This window comes from Nymphaea colorata, chromosome 5 (assembly GCF_008831285.2).
Source record: "Nymphaea colorata isolate Beijing-Zhang1983 chromosome 5, ASM883128v2, whole genome shotgun sequence".
NCBI lineage: Eukaryota > Viridiplantae > Streptophyta > Magnoliopsida > Nymphaeales > Nymphaeaceae > Nymphaea > Nymphaea colorata.
Window position 1 is genome coordinate 6,001,677 of NC_045142.1, and position 13,553 is coordinate 6,015,229.

Here is a 13,553-nt window from a genome sequence, read left to right on the forward strand (position 1 = left end):
TTACCAAAGCAGTCAAGTGTTCTTATGTTCCCTACTTGCGTGGCGCTCACACAGTTTGTAGGAACACTGCCTATTAATTCTGTTAAATCATGTTGTGGATTAAGTAAAAAAAATATCATTTAATAAACAAATGAAATATATATAAAAAAGAGTTAAAGTAAAAGTCGCTAAAATATTAAAATAATTTAATCAGAAATGAAAACATACGCCACCCTTGAATCGATCACCAAATTGAATGGATTTGATGGAACAAAGCGTTCTTATAACTGAAGTTTTCCTGCAATCAAACACCCCCAGCGCTGCAAAATTCCTGCTAAATTCCAGAGTAGGTTAGAAGCTTGAACCGGAAACTTTGACATCGTTAGAAGGAAACATGAGTTCCCTGGTCTGATGGGTTGCTTTCAATTTTCTCGAACAAATCACTGAAATGGAAAGACCCATGTGTTCGTTCCTTTGTAAGGAGAAGGAAACAGGAGACAGATCTCTTTCAATAGTTTGGGGAGATATTCTCTTTCTCTCTCTCTCTCTCTCTCTCTAAATCCCATTCTTCAGCTGATTGAAGGACTGCAATTTTTAGATAAAATCGATAAATAGATAGATTCTTGATGAACAGTCAGCCAGAAAAAGAGATGATTTAATTCTCATGCACGTCACGACCGATATAAGAAGCTAGAGTGAGGAAGATAAGACCGCATCGATAATGTAGTCTGCCATTTTTTTTTTTAAAAAAAAGAAGATAATGATAGTCTGGTGAATCAATAATGGGAAGAGAGATTAAAAAACTACAATACATTGACTTAGTTTATATTGGTATGATGTTATGATCCATCCAGGAATTTCTACGTCTAGTGAATTGTTGCTTTTTGATACGATTATTAATAAAATAAATTTAAATAAATATACTATTTTAAAAGTAAATAAATTAGCCAGTTTTTTCTTTAATTAATTTCAAGTGACCATGATGTTAATCCTCCTGCCAACGTGAAGGTCAAAGCCTCAAAGGATTGTTTTTGGTGTTTTGAGTTGACGCTTTCGCTTTGCTTTAACTTGAATATCCTCTTTTGCAGTACAAAGTATTGATGCCACGGGAGTTTGAAACGGAGACTAGCCATTTATCAGCCATGCTCTATCAGTTGCTTCAACCCCCTCAGGGATCTTTTCTCCAATTAATTAAGATTTGCAATGGAATTGGGTTTCAATTACCTCAAAGCATATATCTACTAATTAGGTTTGCACTTAGGATGGCGCCCATGAGATTTGAACCCTTACAATTTTTCTGCCAATAAAAGTTCAACTTGTTGCAGCCTCATTGAAAAAAAAAAAAGGTTCAAAACTATGTTCAATAAGTATTTCCATTCAGCCAACCTCAATGAGTTGAAACATCCACAACTTGCAGAAAGCAAGGACATCCAAGCCCAGCTAGTTTGCCATGTGCAAAAGGAATCGCGAGAAGTGTTACCATCTTTTCTCTGGTAAGTGGGTGGAGTATTTCACTGTGCTTCTTTTGCCGTCAGGGTTTAGAGCTGCATCGGTGCCCAGTGTACAACCTCCAATATATATTAGCCAGTACATTGGCTTTCACCTATTGATACAAAGAGGATGACACCCATGCTACTCAAACCAATAGTAAGCAGTCAATACTGGTATAAACCAATGTGCCAGCCCCCGGTTGGACTAGCTACCATCTCCTTTTATATCTTATCTGGTAATGAGAAAAGTTGTCTACTAGTGAGGAAAACAGTCATGGATGTGTTCTGATCTAGAAATGAAACAGAGTTGACATTTTCAATAATCAATTTGATCTTTAGTTTGTTCTTTTAGATTTGGTGAAAAGGTCAAAAATCTAACTAAATAAAATCTGACTTCAACTCCATTGTCTAATTAGATGACCTGATAAGTGATGATATTTAGATGCCAAATCTTATGTGAGTAATTTATCTAAGTTCAATTACATAGAGTTTAACTGTTGCAATAGAAGTATCATGAGTTTCTAGAAGCATATGAGTTTGCCTTCTTCTTTTTTTAATGCTAAAATAACTCTCTTTGGTATAATCTCATCTTCTTAAGCTTAAGAAGTAGCTTGACAAGGAGAAGAACATTGTGTTTAGAATACATGAATAGCATCATGTTCTTGTTCAAAGGACAAGGCATGGTGCAGCATTTAATTCATGCTGGATCTATGAGTGGCATTCATAAAACAACATGTTTTTTGAGAGATTAAAAAAAAAAAAAGAAATTCTCAAAACATGTAGTATAAGAACATGTGTTCTAAGAAAATAATATTCTTCTTATTAGGCACATTTTAAGAGTGTTTTAGGTGCCCAATATAGGATGTCATATGACACTTTATTTCATATATGTAGCCATGATAGGGTAAGGTAGACTTTAGTTCATTTTTTTAAATTAAGCAAGACCAGATATCTCAAGATGCTCAATTTTGTATTTAATGCATGCTTATACTTTTGAGATGAAGTGTTTCAAAAGTACATTTTATGATATAGAGGATGAAGTAGTATATTTTAATTTCAGCAGTATTATTAGCTAATTCACCAAAAAGATAAATCTTAACCTTCACTTAATATATATTTTTTTAACGATAACCACCACAAGATATAGATGTCAATTGTCTTTTACAAGAAACGAGATAGTTGAATCAAGTAACCAATTCTAAAAATCACTCTACTCTTCACTCTTCCTCAAGCTGAGAGAGATAAAAGTTATGTCCCCATCTTGCTCAGAACATAATTCAAGTTGAGTCATTAATATAGTTTTGGTAAAAATGTCTATTGGTTGACTCGTGCCAGCAATGAAGGGAGGTGAGATTTCCTTGTTTTAAACTTTGTTTTTAACATAAAGAGTATATTTGCCATGTGTTTAGTTTTCTCATTGAACACAAGTTATGTTGCAATGAGAATTGTAGTTTTTATGTCACAATGCATTGGCATGGGAATGTGAATATGAAATACATTTCTTCTAAGTGTCCTGCATAAGGTAAATTCATATGTTATAGTAGCCATTACTCAATATTCCCCTTTGCACTTGATTTGAAAATGATCTTTTGTTTGTCACTATTATGTTTCACCAAATTTTCATTGACAAATAATAGGACCTTGTTGTAGATTTTCTACCCAATGAACTTCCTACACAAGCTACAACCATATAGCCACAAGCATTAGTGTGATCAGCTCTTCCAATAGCTTCAACAAGCACATTTTTGAGAATTGTACATGAAGTCACTCACTTCATCGACTACATTCGGTAAACATGGCTTTATAACAGTTAGGTGAATTAGTTTGCCCTCTAACCTATGAGATTGACTTGTATCTCAAACAAGCTTGCTTTCAACTTTGACAAAGTTTGTGATTAGCCTTTGTTAGTGTTTTCATAGGCTTCACACTTAGCTTCTTTGTCTATTTCAACAAATCAGCAACATACTTCCTCTATGAGAAATATGTACTCTTTTGAAGTATTTAATGTTAATCTTTAGAAAGTATTTCAGCCTTTCCAAGACTTCTATATTGAGCACCATATGCAAGTATTTCTTCACTTGGTTTGAGTTTCTATATCATTGTCTATCATAATAATTGTTGTCAACATCAACAAGAGCAAGAGTAGTTAGTTGGTTATTGAATTTAACAAATAAAGAGTCATTAGAAAAACATCTCTTGAATACTTCGTCTTCTAAAGCATGAGTCAACCTAGAGTATCAAAACTCTAGGACATTGTTTCAGCCCATATAATGCTTTTCTTAATTTAAAAGCAACACTAAGTTGCATGTATGTTAAGGTGGATTCAACGTGCATCTCTTGATGAAGCTATTCTTGTAGAAATGCTTTTAAGTCGAGTTAAAAGTGTCTTCAATTTTAATGCAAGCAATAAATAACAAGATTTTGAGCATTGTCATCTTCTATAGGTGAAAATGTTTTTGTATAATATAGTATTATAGTTTAAGAATATCCTTTGGCAATAAGATGTGTCTTAAATCATTCTTGTACACTTATTTGCATCTATTATTTTTTGTTGTCGCAACAATCTTTCAAGTAAAGTCTTTCTGAAGCTTTTCCAATTCTTCTATTTTCTTACACCATCCCGTGCAACTAAAGTTTTTTTTACATTGGTAAGTTGATGTTGTCTAGATACTCTAATAATATATCTAAAATACTTTTTATTTACTCATATTGAATTTGCTTTTCATTAGGATAATTTGCACCCTAAATGGTAAAATCATGAGATCTATTGGGTTTTCTTGTCACTGTTTTGAACAAGAGATGCATGAGGCCACTATTTCTTCCCATGACATCATTGGAAGTATTTGGTTCATCTGGCTTTCAGTGTCATATTGCTTTATTGGTAGAAGTTCATTTTCTAGAGACAAGAAGTAGAAGGTCATAACTTCCTCCATTTAGGATCATAAGCAATGTGATCAAAATAGAATTTGCTCTTCATCAAAGGAAACATCACGACATATGTAGGTCCACCTACTAACCACATCATAGCATCATATCTCTATTTTGATCAGGATAGCTAATGAACATATAGTCCAAGACTTTGTCTTCCAGCCTTAAAAAAGTGTTCCTGGACAAATCCAGTCCAACCAAAGCCCTTTAGATGTTAGAATATTTTATTTCCTGCAAACTTCAACAAGAATGTTATAGTTGAGAGTTTGATTTGGGATCATGTTAACAATGTGGATACTTGTACTAAATGCATAGATGTACAACCCAAAACTAACTAGGACATTCATTTGAAATGGTAGACCTTGATTAATAACTTCCAAAAGATTTGCAAAAGATGTCGATTCTTACTTTCTGCAACTCCATTTTGTTGTGGCACTTCTACATATGCTTTAATTTATCCCATGTTTGGTGTCTAAAGGTATTAAATTTTTCATTCACATACATGGTTTGATTGTCTATTAATTCGCAAGGTTTGTATTTTGCAACCAAGCATAGTATGCACCATATTGTAAAACCCCAAAAGTTTATTGGAAGCTCCTTCATTCTTTAAATCCAAGAAACTTTAGAATAGTCATCCATTGAGGGCAAATAATATATTGAATCATCATGAACAATAATAAGAGAAGGATCCCCCACATCTAAGTGAACAATTTCAAAACTTTGGTTTTGATTCCCTTACATTACAACAATCTAGTAGTTTTAGCATATTGACATACTTCACACTTATTTACAATAAAATACTAAATTTGGCATTGATTACTTTAAATAACTAAAGGGATGTCCCAATCTCAACTGTCATTGGCTTTCTTGGACTTGCTTATCTAGTAGTTATTCTTCTCCTTTTGTGTTTAATATGTAAGGATCTTTTGGTTGCATGTCATTACCAATCATTTTCTTTATTGTCTAATCTTGAAATAACACTTGAGTATGAGAGAAAATAACATTATAATCCGGATTTTTTATAATTTTGCTAACAAACAACCAATAAATTTGGTGTTAGAGAAGGAAAAAGTGATTATCCAATTAGTTCCCCCTGCCTTTAGGATCCAATACTACTTTAGGGCTTTGGTGTACATACAATGCACTAAGACCCACCAATATGACCCAAAAGAATAGTACCCATGAAATTCATATGAGTCAGGCTCAATATTCGTCGGCAAGATTTCTAACTATTGGTCTTGAGCTGCACGTGATTGGAGTCCACTCCATATCCTGGTTCAGATTTGGCTCGACCTGGTTCTTTTGATATAAAAATAGTCCCACAAGAATCCCACCATGTTTGGAAACTTTGAAATCAAACCCATGTTTCATTTCTATTAAAGTACACGAGCAAATAAATAAATAAAATTTAGATTGGACTGAAACTAAATATGTTAGGGCGTGAGTTGCGATCTCTCAGACCAGGAGCTGAGCTCAGTGTGGGAGTTGGTTGAGTTGTTATACTGGTATATTCAATACTTAGACCTAATGTTTCATACCCATAGACATGTTCATACCCATAGACATGTATGCTTTAATAGGAATGAATTATGACAACTTATTGAAAAGTTTAGTCTGGTATGTATATAAGATTGAAGTACTTATTAAAAAGGTTGTTAAGTAATTAATTATCCTAGTTCTTAACCTTAAGGTTAGAATGAAACACACTATGAGGTGGGTTGAGATCCGTTAGACTGACTGGAAGCTCCAACCGTGTTTAAGAGTAAACCAAATTGTTACACCTGACCCATAAATTCTACATAATTCTCTTGCTAAAAATAATGCTCTTCAATTATAATTTTTGAAAAATAATTTATTTTTAAACCTATCACTTTTCATACATTTTTAACTCTTTTTTTTTTTACACATTAAAGGTGATGCGTTTTGTTTGTTACACAAAAAAAAAAAAAAACTATCAAAGGGTCTTGACTATTTGATTAATGATTTTGAAGTAGAGAATATTTCTCAATTAATTAGTAATTACTTACACATTGAAACCGACAGGACATGCAGGCGTTTCATGAATTGAATCAACGGCAGATTGTGAATCGGCCAAAAAAAAAATCAGAAGATCATTCTTTTCGGAAAAACGTAAATCTAAAAAATATAGAAAATTTAATTCAAAATAAGAAATTTGCCATAATATTTGAAAAAATATTTAAAAGCTGACATATGCGCTCTTGAATCGGTCAACAAATCAGGATGATCACAATTGGACACTGGAGCAGATTGGACCCTGGCCCAGGCCAAGAATGTCAATGGATCGATATCATTTGCTTATTGACCCAAAGATCCGTTTAGTGGAATCAGATCCAAAATTGGATCCGAGATTTTATAAGTAAATCAGATCCTGTACCTCTCGGATCTGGATTTGAGTTTAGAAATCTAGGAGTCTGAGTCTCTAAATCTGAATCCTAGAGAGAAATTCGATTAAGTCGAATCTGGTAACTGTGGATCTGAACCGGGCCGAAACCGTTTTCATCCTTATTCCCTAGCTCCAATGGATCCGGATCTTAGATTCGGGTCAAGTTCAAATCCGATTCGTTTGCAGTGGCTACTGTGAAACTGACGCCGGCCTCCGGTCAATCGTGACACTGAAGACAATGGCTGGAAATTTAAAATATTATTAAAAAAGAAAAAGAAAAAAAAAGAGAGGAAGAAACGGAAAAAAAAAACCCGAAAAACAAGGGGAAAACACTTGTGAGGGTTTCTCTCTGTCGCTTGTTCCAGTAGAGCCAGTGCTCCTGTGGGTGAAATCCTCCTCTCGAATCCTCTGGGGAAAGGGCCGTACAAGCGATTCTGAGAAGTGCCCACCGTCTCTACTTGAGAGTCGTTTGTGGTTGTTCTCTCTGATTCGTCTCCAATCCTTTCTGTGGTTCTCCTAGATGGGTTGGTTCCCTTGCTCGGGAGGATCGAAGAAGAAGCCCGTCAAGAAACCTGGAGATAAGAAGTCGTCTTCAGGTGACCTTGAAACTTTTCCTCATTTCCTCAGTTCGGTCGACGTTAGATCAGGATTTGTCGGGCGAATTTCGGCATGTTCCGAATCCCCAGGACCGGATTTTCTTTTCTTAATTCGTTCCTTTCGTTGTTGGTGTTTTTATTTCTTCCTCGGATGATGACGGCATTTGTTCCTCGTTCCATATTTGTGGTTAACATGAGGATTTCTCTTCGTTGTTGTTGCTCATTATGGGGTTTGATTACTACGGTTTTGGGTTTTGGTGGTTGAGGTTATGGTGTTTGTTCTTTAGGGTCTTCGTTTGGAATATAATTTATTTAAATTTTCAATTTTAGTAGGAATAGGGCTTGGATCGTCTCCTGCCTTTTTAGGAAAAGAAATCTGTTTCGTTTCTTAACGTTTCTTTAGTTAGTTTAATTTACTCCCCTTAATTTCGTTCATGTGGCCCATTCCTAATATGCACTAGAATTGCAATTTTTTACTATTAACGGGAAGGGAATGGTTGTTGTTCGATCACTTGCTACGTGGTCTTTGTTTGGAATTAGCAAAGTGTATTATGGATCGTTAGTTGGTTTCTTTTTTGGTAAATAGGTGGTTTGGGAAATTGGGTAGTGGGCATGTTTCATGGTGATCTTATGACGGTTCGGCAGTTCCTTTTGAGAACAGTTCGTCAGTGGATTTTCGTACACGTGCGTGTGCAAGCGCACCTCTTTCTGTGCGTTAGAACGAGAGGTGGTATGATACTGTGTCCATTGCTGATTATGTTTGTTTAATTGTTATTTGTTCAGACAAATTCAAGACGAACCCATCGGTGGACACAAAGGTGGTTCACAAGGATGGATCCACGCACATTGCTGCTCAGACATTCACATTTCGTGAATTGGCAGCTGCAACTAAAAACTTTCGAGCTGATTGTCTCTTGGGCGAGGGAGGTTTTGGTCGAGTATACAAGGGTCGATTGGAGAGTACCAACCAGGTTAGTTGCTTGACGATATTGGCTTACACCGACCCTTTTTTTATTGTTAGTGTCCTTGTTTTTTGATGGTAATGTCTTGGACTGATAGAAGGTGCCTGTGAATGTCTCATGGGTTATAAGTTACAAGGATTCGACAGTTTTTAAACATTAATATGATGTGTCGTTCTCTTCTTTACATTGTTTATGATAATCGAATTGGAGATACTGCAGATTTGTTTGATGCTCTAGTAAGATTTAAGTAATCTATACTACTAAAGGAACATGTAGTGTGCTGTTTCTGTGGTGGCATTAGGGATAATATTTGAGGGGGCTCGAGATAATGATCATCGCCAACCTCTATCACATGTTTGTGATTTCAAATGGTGCATATTCAATTTTGAAAGTGGTTCGGGTTGCATAATAGAAATGGATGGTTCATCCAAGGTGTGCCAAGGATTGAACTTTGAAAGTGGCTCGTGAGGTGATGGTATTTTTTGTTTGTCTTTTTCTAGTACCAATGGGCATTTTATTTCTAAAATCTGTAAGATCTCAATCACATTTGGAACTTTCTTGAGAACTTGATAAATCCTGCTTGGAAATTGAGCGACTCATCTCAGAAATCTTGTCAAGAAATGTTAGGAGCACTTGATTAGCACAAAATACTAAATCTTTCCTAAGTTCCTAACCTGCTTTTTGGCAAGTTTCAACTGCTCCAGTTATCGGTGTGGATTGCCTATTCACTTAGTGTTAAAGGGTAATGTTTCTATGCTTATGTGATACTTTTGCTGTGTCAATGCTTGTTGCATGTTTTGCCACCTGTTTGTTAACTTGCAAGAATTCCCTTTGCACGATTGGATGTATGTTTTAATTGCTTTATATGATAGCCTTTGGGGAGTAGAGCAAGAAACATTCTTTGCAGCTTTTGTGTCTATGTGTCAAAGAATGTGATCAATGACCGAGAATGCTATATTATTACTTGGTGTAGGTTGTAGCAATCAAGCAGCTTGACCGCAATGGGTTGCAAGGAAACAGGGAATTCCTTGTTGAGGTTTTGATGCTAAGTCTACTTCATCACAGTAACCTTGTTAATCTGATCGGGTATTGTGCTGATGGGGATCAGAGATTGTTGGTTTATGAATATATGCCACTAGGATCATTGGAAGATCATCTACATGGTACATTTTCCTCCATCATTTGAGCTTATGGTTAATAGACTTTCCTTTCATTTACCTCTAGTGTCACTTTTTGGTACAGATCTTACTTCTGATAAAAAACGACTGGACTGGAATACCAGAATGAAAATTGCAGCTGGCGCAGCGAAAGGATTGGAATATTTGCATGACAAAGCTAATCCTCCTGTAATATACCGTGACTTGAAATGCTCAAACATTCTGTTGGGAGAGGGATATCACCCCAAATTGTCTGATTTTGGTTTAGCAAAGCTCGGGCCAGTGGGGGATAAGACTCATGTTTCCACAAGAGTGATGGGCACATACGGATATTGTGCACCCGAGTATGCAATGACTGGGCAGCTTACTCTAAAGTCTGACGTTTACAGCTTTGGTGTCGTCCTTTTAGAACTTATTACAGGAAGGAAAGCAATTGATAATTCTCGAGCTCCAGGGGAGCATAATCTTGTCGCATGGGTATGTGCTCCCTTTATATGCTTTCATTACTAAAGTCGAAACTGAAAGTGTGGTAATGGTGACCAGCGCATTCAGTTGTCAATTCAACTTGATACCTGAAGGCCTTCATCATGTTTATTTTTGTTAACTATTTTAATTTAATGATGAACTTCAAGCATGTTGTGTGGATTTGAGGTTTCTTTTTTATTTTGTTTAGCATGTGTTTTTTATATGTTTCTCTAAGCCAAGGAGAAGGCTATTTGCACATCTGAAATGTTACCACATAGCTTGCAAAGTGATTAGGTGAAGTTGCATCCTTTTTTCATTTTTGTTCAAGCTTTCTGCACTATCTATCTACGTGGGTATCAACTGTGCTATATTGATGGGTTTGTTTTTGCTTCAGGCTCGTCCGTTGTTCAAAGATAGGAGGAAATTCCCACAGATGGCCGACCCTATGCTTCAGGGTCAATATCCAATGAGGGGCTTGTATCAAGCCCTTGCTGTTGCTGCAATGTGTGTCCAAGAACAGCCAACCATGCGCCCCTTGATAGCAGATGTAGTGACAGCTCTCACCTACCTTGCATCCCAAACATATGACCCTGATTCTCAGCCTGTTCAAAGCTCACGCTTTGCTCCTGGAACTCCACCTCGATCAAGAAGGGAGAGTGATAGGAAACAAAACGGGTACTCTGACCGAGACAGGAGCATTGGAAGCAGAAACCACAATGAGACTGAAGTGCACTATTCTCAATGATAAGCACAACTACGATCAGCCATCTCTCTCTCTCTCTCTTTCTTGCTTTTTTTCTTTCTTGCTTTCTCTCTCTCTCTCTCTCTCATCGCATAGATGTCAGAGGTACCGTTTCTTCTCTGTGCATTATTGGTTCCTAGTCATCAAAATTTTCCTCAATCTACAGGTCCGCCACATGCTTGTTCCTTGTATGTTCAGGAAATTTATTATTTTCTCAGTGTATATGTGGGCTTTCAATCCCTTGTATCTATTCCCAGGTTACTGTTTTGAGGTTCTTAAAGACAACCACCATATTTTATAATGCAATATGTCCAGTTCCATATATTTCTTTCTTCTCTTTATTCCTTTTACATTCTCCTCTCCCCGTTTCAGAATGCACTTAAATAATGCCTTACTGCTGATCTCCGTAGGGAGGGCACGAGTTTGCTTGAACAGTTTTTAATGGTCTCAGAAAAGCTTTCCCTAGTAAGCGCAACAAATCTAATCCTTTTTTTGGGAAATAGACCATGTTTTCCCTTTCTTATTGGTCCAAGTGGTGTTCATTGTTATTTGAATTAAAAACAACTAACCCTTGTCTTGGCATGCTTGTGCCCCTGTTAATTTAATTGCCCATCACTCTGTGCTAATCTCATTTGCTGTACTTTCGGTGGTGGTGCTATTGTTACACCTACTGAGCTTCACCGCCCTTAGATGAATCGTCATGTGGGATGGGGCAGGAGAAAAATGGCACTGCTTCAACGTGCCCCTGCTGGCGACCGCATTCACTGCTGAACGTGCTTGCTTCCTGCATCACCCTTGTACCACTCATGATTTCACACATCCACTAGCATCTACTGCTTGGAACATTCATCTAGTTAGAATCTCTGTCCATGTGAATGAGGGTGTTTACTTTATGGTCCGGCCGTTCATAGAAAAACAGGAAAAGCAGAACCCACTTGCCTTAAGATACAACTGTGAAGCTGCTCAATACTCCTTTGTGGGTGGCACACCTATGGACTCAACTATGATCAAAGGAAAGGATGGCATGGTTTGTGCGGTCATTGTCTTTGAGCTGCTCACTGCAAAGGAGATGGTGGGTACTGTCAGGGAGCCCAGTTGAAGCTCAAGCTTTAATTGAATAATGCCACTGGTCATCTGTGAACTACCTAATGTTGCATGAATACGGACATAAACTTGCATATGGGAATAAGATAGGAAGCACGAACATGCTTTTTTTTGTTGTTTTCTTAAAGCTTGCGACAAATGCACCTAGTTTTTTATTTGTAATTTGTGCAATTTTTTTAATCTGGGAAGATAATTAGATATCTTAATATGCAGAGCAATGTATTAGATACTTATAAGACTGTCGTCCGTAAGTTTTGTTTTAAACTGCGCAGTGGGTTTTAAACTTACCAACTTATAAAATTCTATTGCCTCCTTCCAACCCTGTTGTCAACGCTAGTGTAGCCGTTTTTCAAAGCATTCACATGTTCGCTTCTGCAGTATATATCTCTTGTGGTACTTTTTTCATTTAATAATTACTAGTCGATCCAGGTCAGGGAGGTCCAACGAACCAAACAGGTTTTATTGGAAATTCTTGTGCTACTTTTAAGTTTGACCTCGTAAATATGAATGTACAATGAGCCAGCAGCGCGCGTGCTTGGCCCTAATATATTATCATATATTGCTCGGCTCGAATTCAACCTTGACTTGTTTGCAGGTTTGAGCGTGACTTGTTTAAGCTCATGTCACTAATTCATACATTTCTTTTCCTTTAAATGAAAATGAAAATTAGAAAAAATGTGTTAAAATTTATTTTAAAAAATTACCAACATACCCCTAAAGATCAACAAACAGGGAAGACATGAGCTGAGTTAAGTTTAAAAGAGTTGAGCTCATGTAACTTGAACTGGACTCATTTATAACTTGATTTTTAACTCGAGCTTGAGGTGGACTAGTTTATTTAAAAAGTCAAACTTACATGGGCAAGTTCGAGTCAAGCCCGAGTTGGCTCGGCTCGTTGTACATCCTACTCACAAAAGCTTCACATCCTTCCTCCTTCCTGTAATACGACACAGTAAAGTGTCGATCAAGTAAGTCGAAGAGAACTTCTTTTCTGCTAAAGCCTAGCCAGAGGGGTGTAAGATTCCCATATCTGATCTGCCAAATTTTGGTCTTCCCTCTTAATATACCTGCCATCTATGGTGATGTGCAGCACTTTGGAAGTTCACTTTTTGACCAACACAACGTGTTGATGTATTTAATATGTTACGAAATGTGACTGAAAAAATAAAGCATGAATTTGCAGTGGATAAATTTAACATTATGAGTATCTCACTTTGTTGGGCCATAAAATCCGATCTAGATCAAAATACAAATTACATTTTTTTTCCACTCTTGCACTTTTGGATCTTTTAAATCACCTTACTAGAGTTGTATAATAGAGTTGTATAAGTAAAAACTTTAAAGGTCGTTAATTAATTGTTACTGTCTCATGTCTCATGAATCTACCACATGTATCTACCAAAAAAGTGGAACAGATTCATGGAATGCTTGTTATAGTGTTCTAGGAATCTTTCCCATTTTGGTTGGGACTGTAACTAATTATTACTGTTGCCTAATTATTACTGTTGCCAAACAGCCACAACCACAAGGACATGCAACATGTTAAATTCTGGACTGCATATGCCATAAAATTATAGGAAGTTATTTTAAAGGAGAAAGACTGCTTTTTTCTCGTGATGTTTAATTTACTCACTCTTCGGAAGTAAAATTAGCAGAAAAATACTTGGCCATTTTCTAAAAGCAAGCAAGCTAAACGCTGAGGTCCCCAAAAGATAATACCGTGGAA

At 36.5% G+C, this 13,553-nt stretch overlaps 1 protein-coding gene across 1 annotated transcript; it reads left to right on the forward strand.

Moving 5' to 3' along the window:
- The first annotated feature begins 7,111 nt into the window (after positions 1 to 7,111).
- On the forward strand, positions 7,112 to 10,945 carry LOC116254498 (probable serine/threonine-protein kinase PBL7). Its single transcript, XM_031629920.2, has 5 exons — positions 7,112 to 7,397; positions 8,181 to 8,368; positions 9,333 to 9,522; positions 9,602 to 9,993; positions 10,376 to 10,945. The coding sequence occupies exons 1-5, from the start codon at positions 7,322 to 7,324 to the stop codon at positions 10,724 to 10,726; spliced, it is 1,197 nt and encodes a 398-aa protein (XP_031485780.1). The 5' UTR covers positions 7,112 to 7,321; the 3' UTR covers positions 10,727 to 10,945.
- Positions 10,946 to 13,553: the final 2,608 nt, after the last annotated feature.

What these genes read in the sequence shown, in the direction of transcription:
- LOC116254498 (XM_031629920.2), top strand. Translation starts at nt 7,322, where the DNA reads ATGGGTTGGTTCCCTTGCTCGGGAGGATCGAAGAAGAAGCCCGTCAAG. An exon ending in GATTGGAGAGTACCAACCAG is followed by an intron (nt 8,369 to 9,332) that starts GTTAGTTGCTTG and finishes TACTTGGTGTAG; the next exon opens with GTTGTAGCAATCAAGCAGCT. An exon ending in AGCATAATCTTGTCGCATGG is followed by an intron (nt 9,994 to 10,375) that starts GTATGTGCTCCC and finishes TTTTTGCTTCAG; the next exon opens with GCTCGTCCGTTGTTCAAAGA.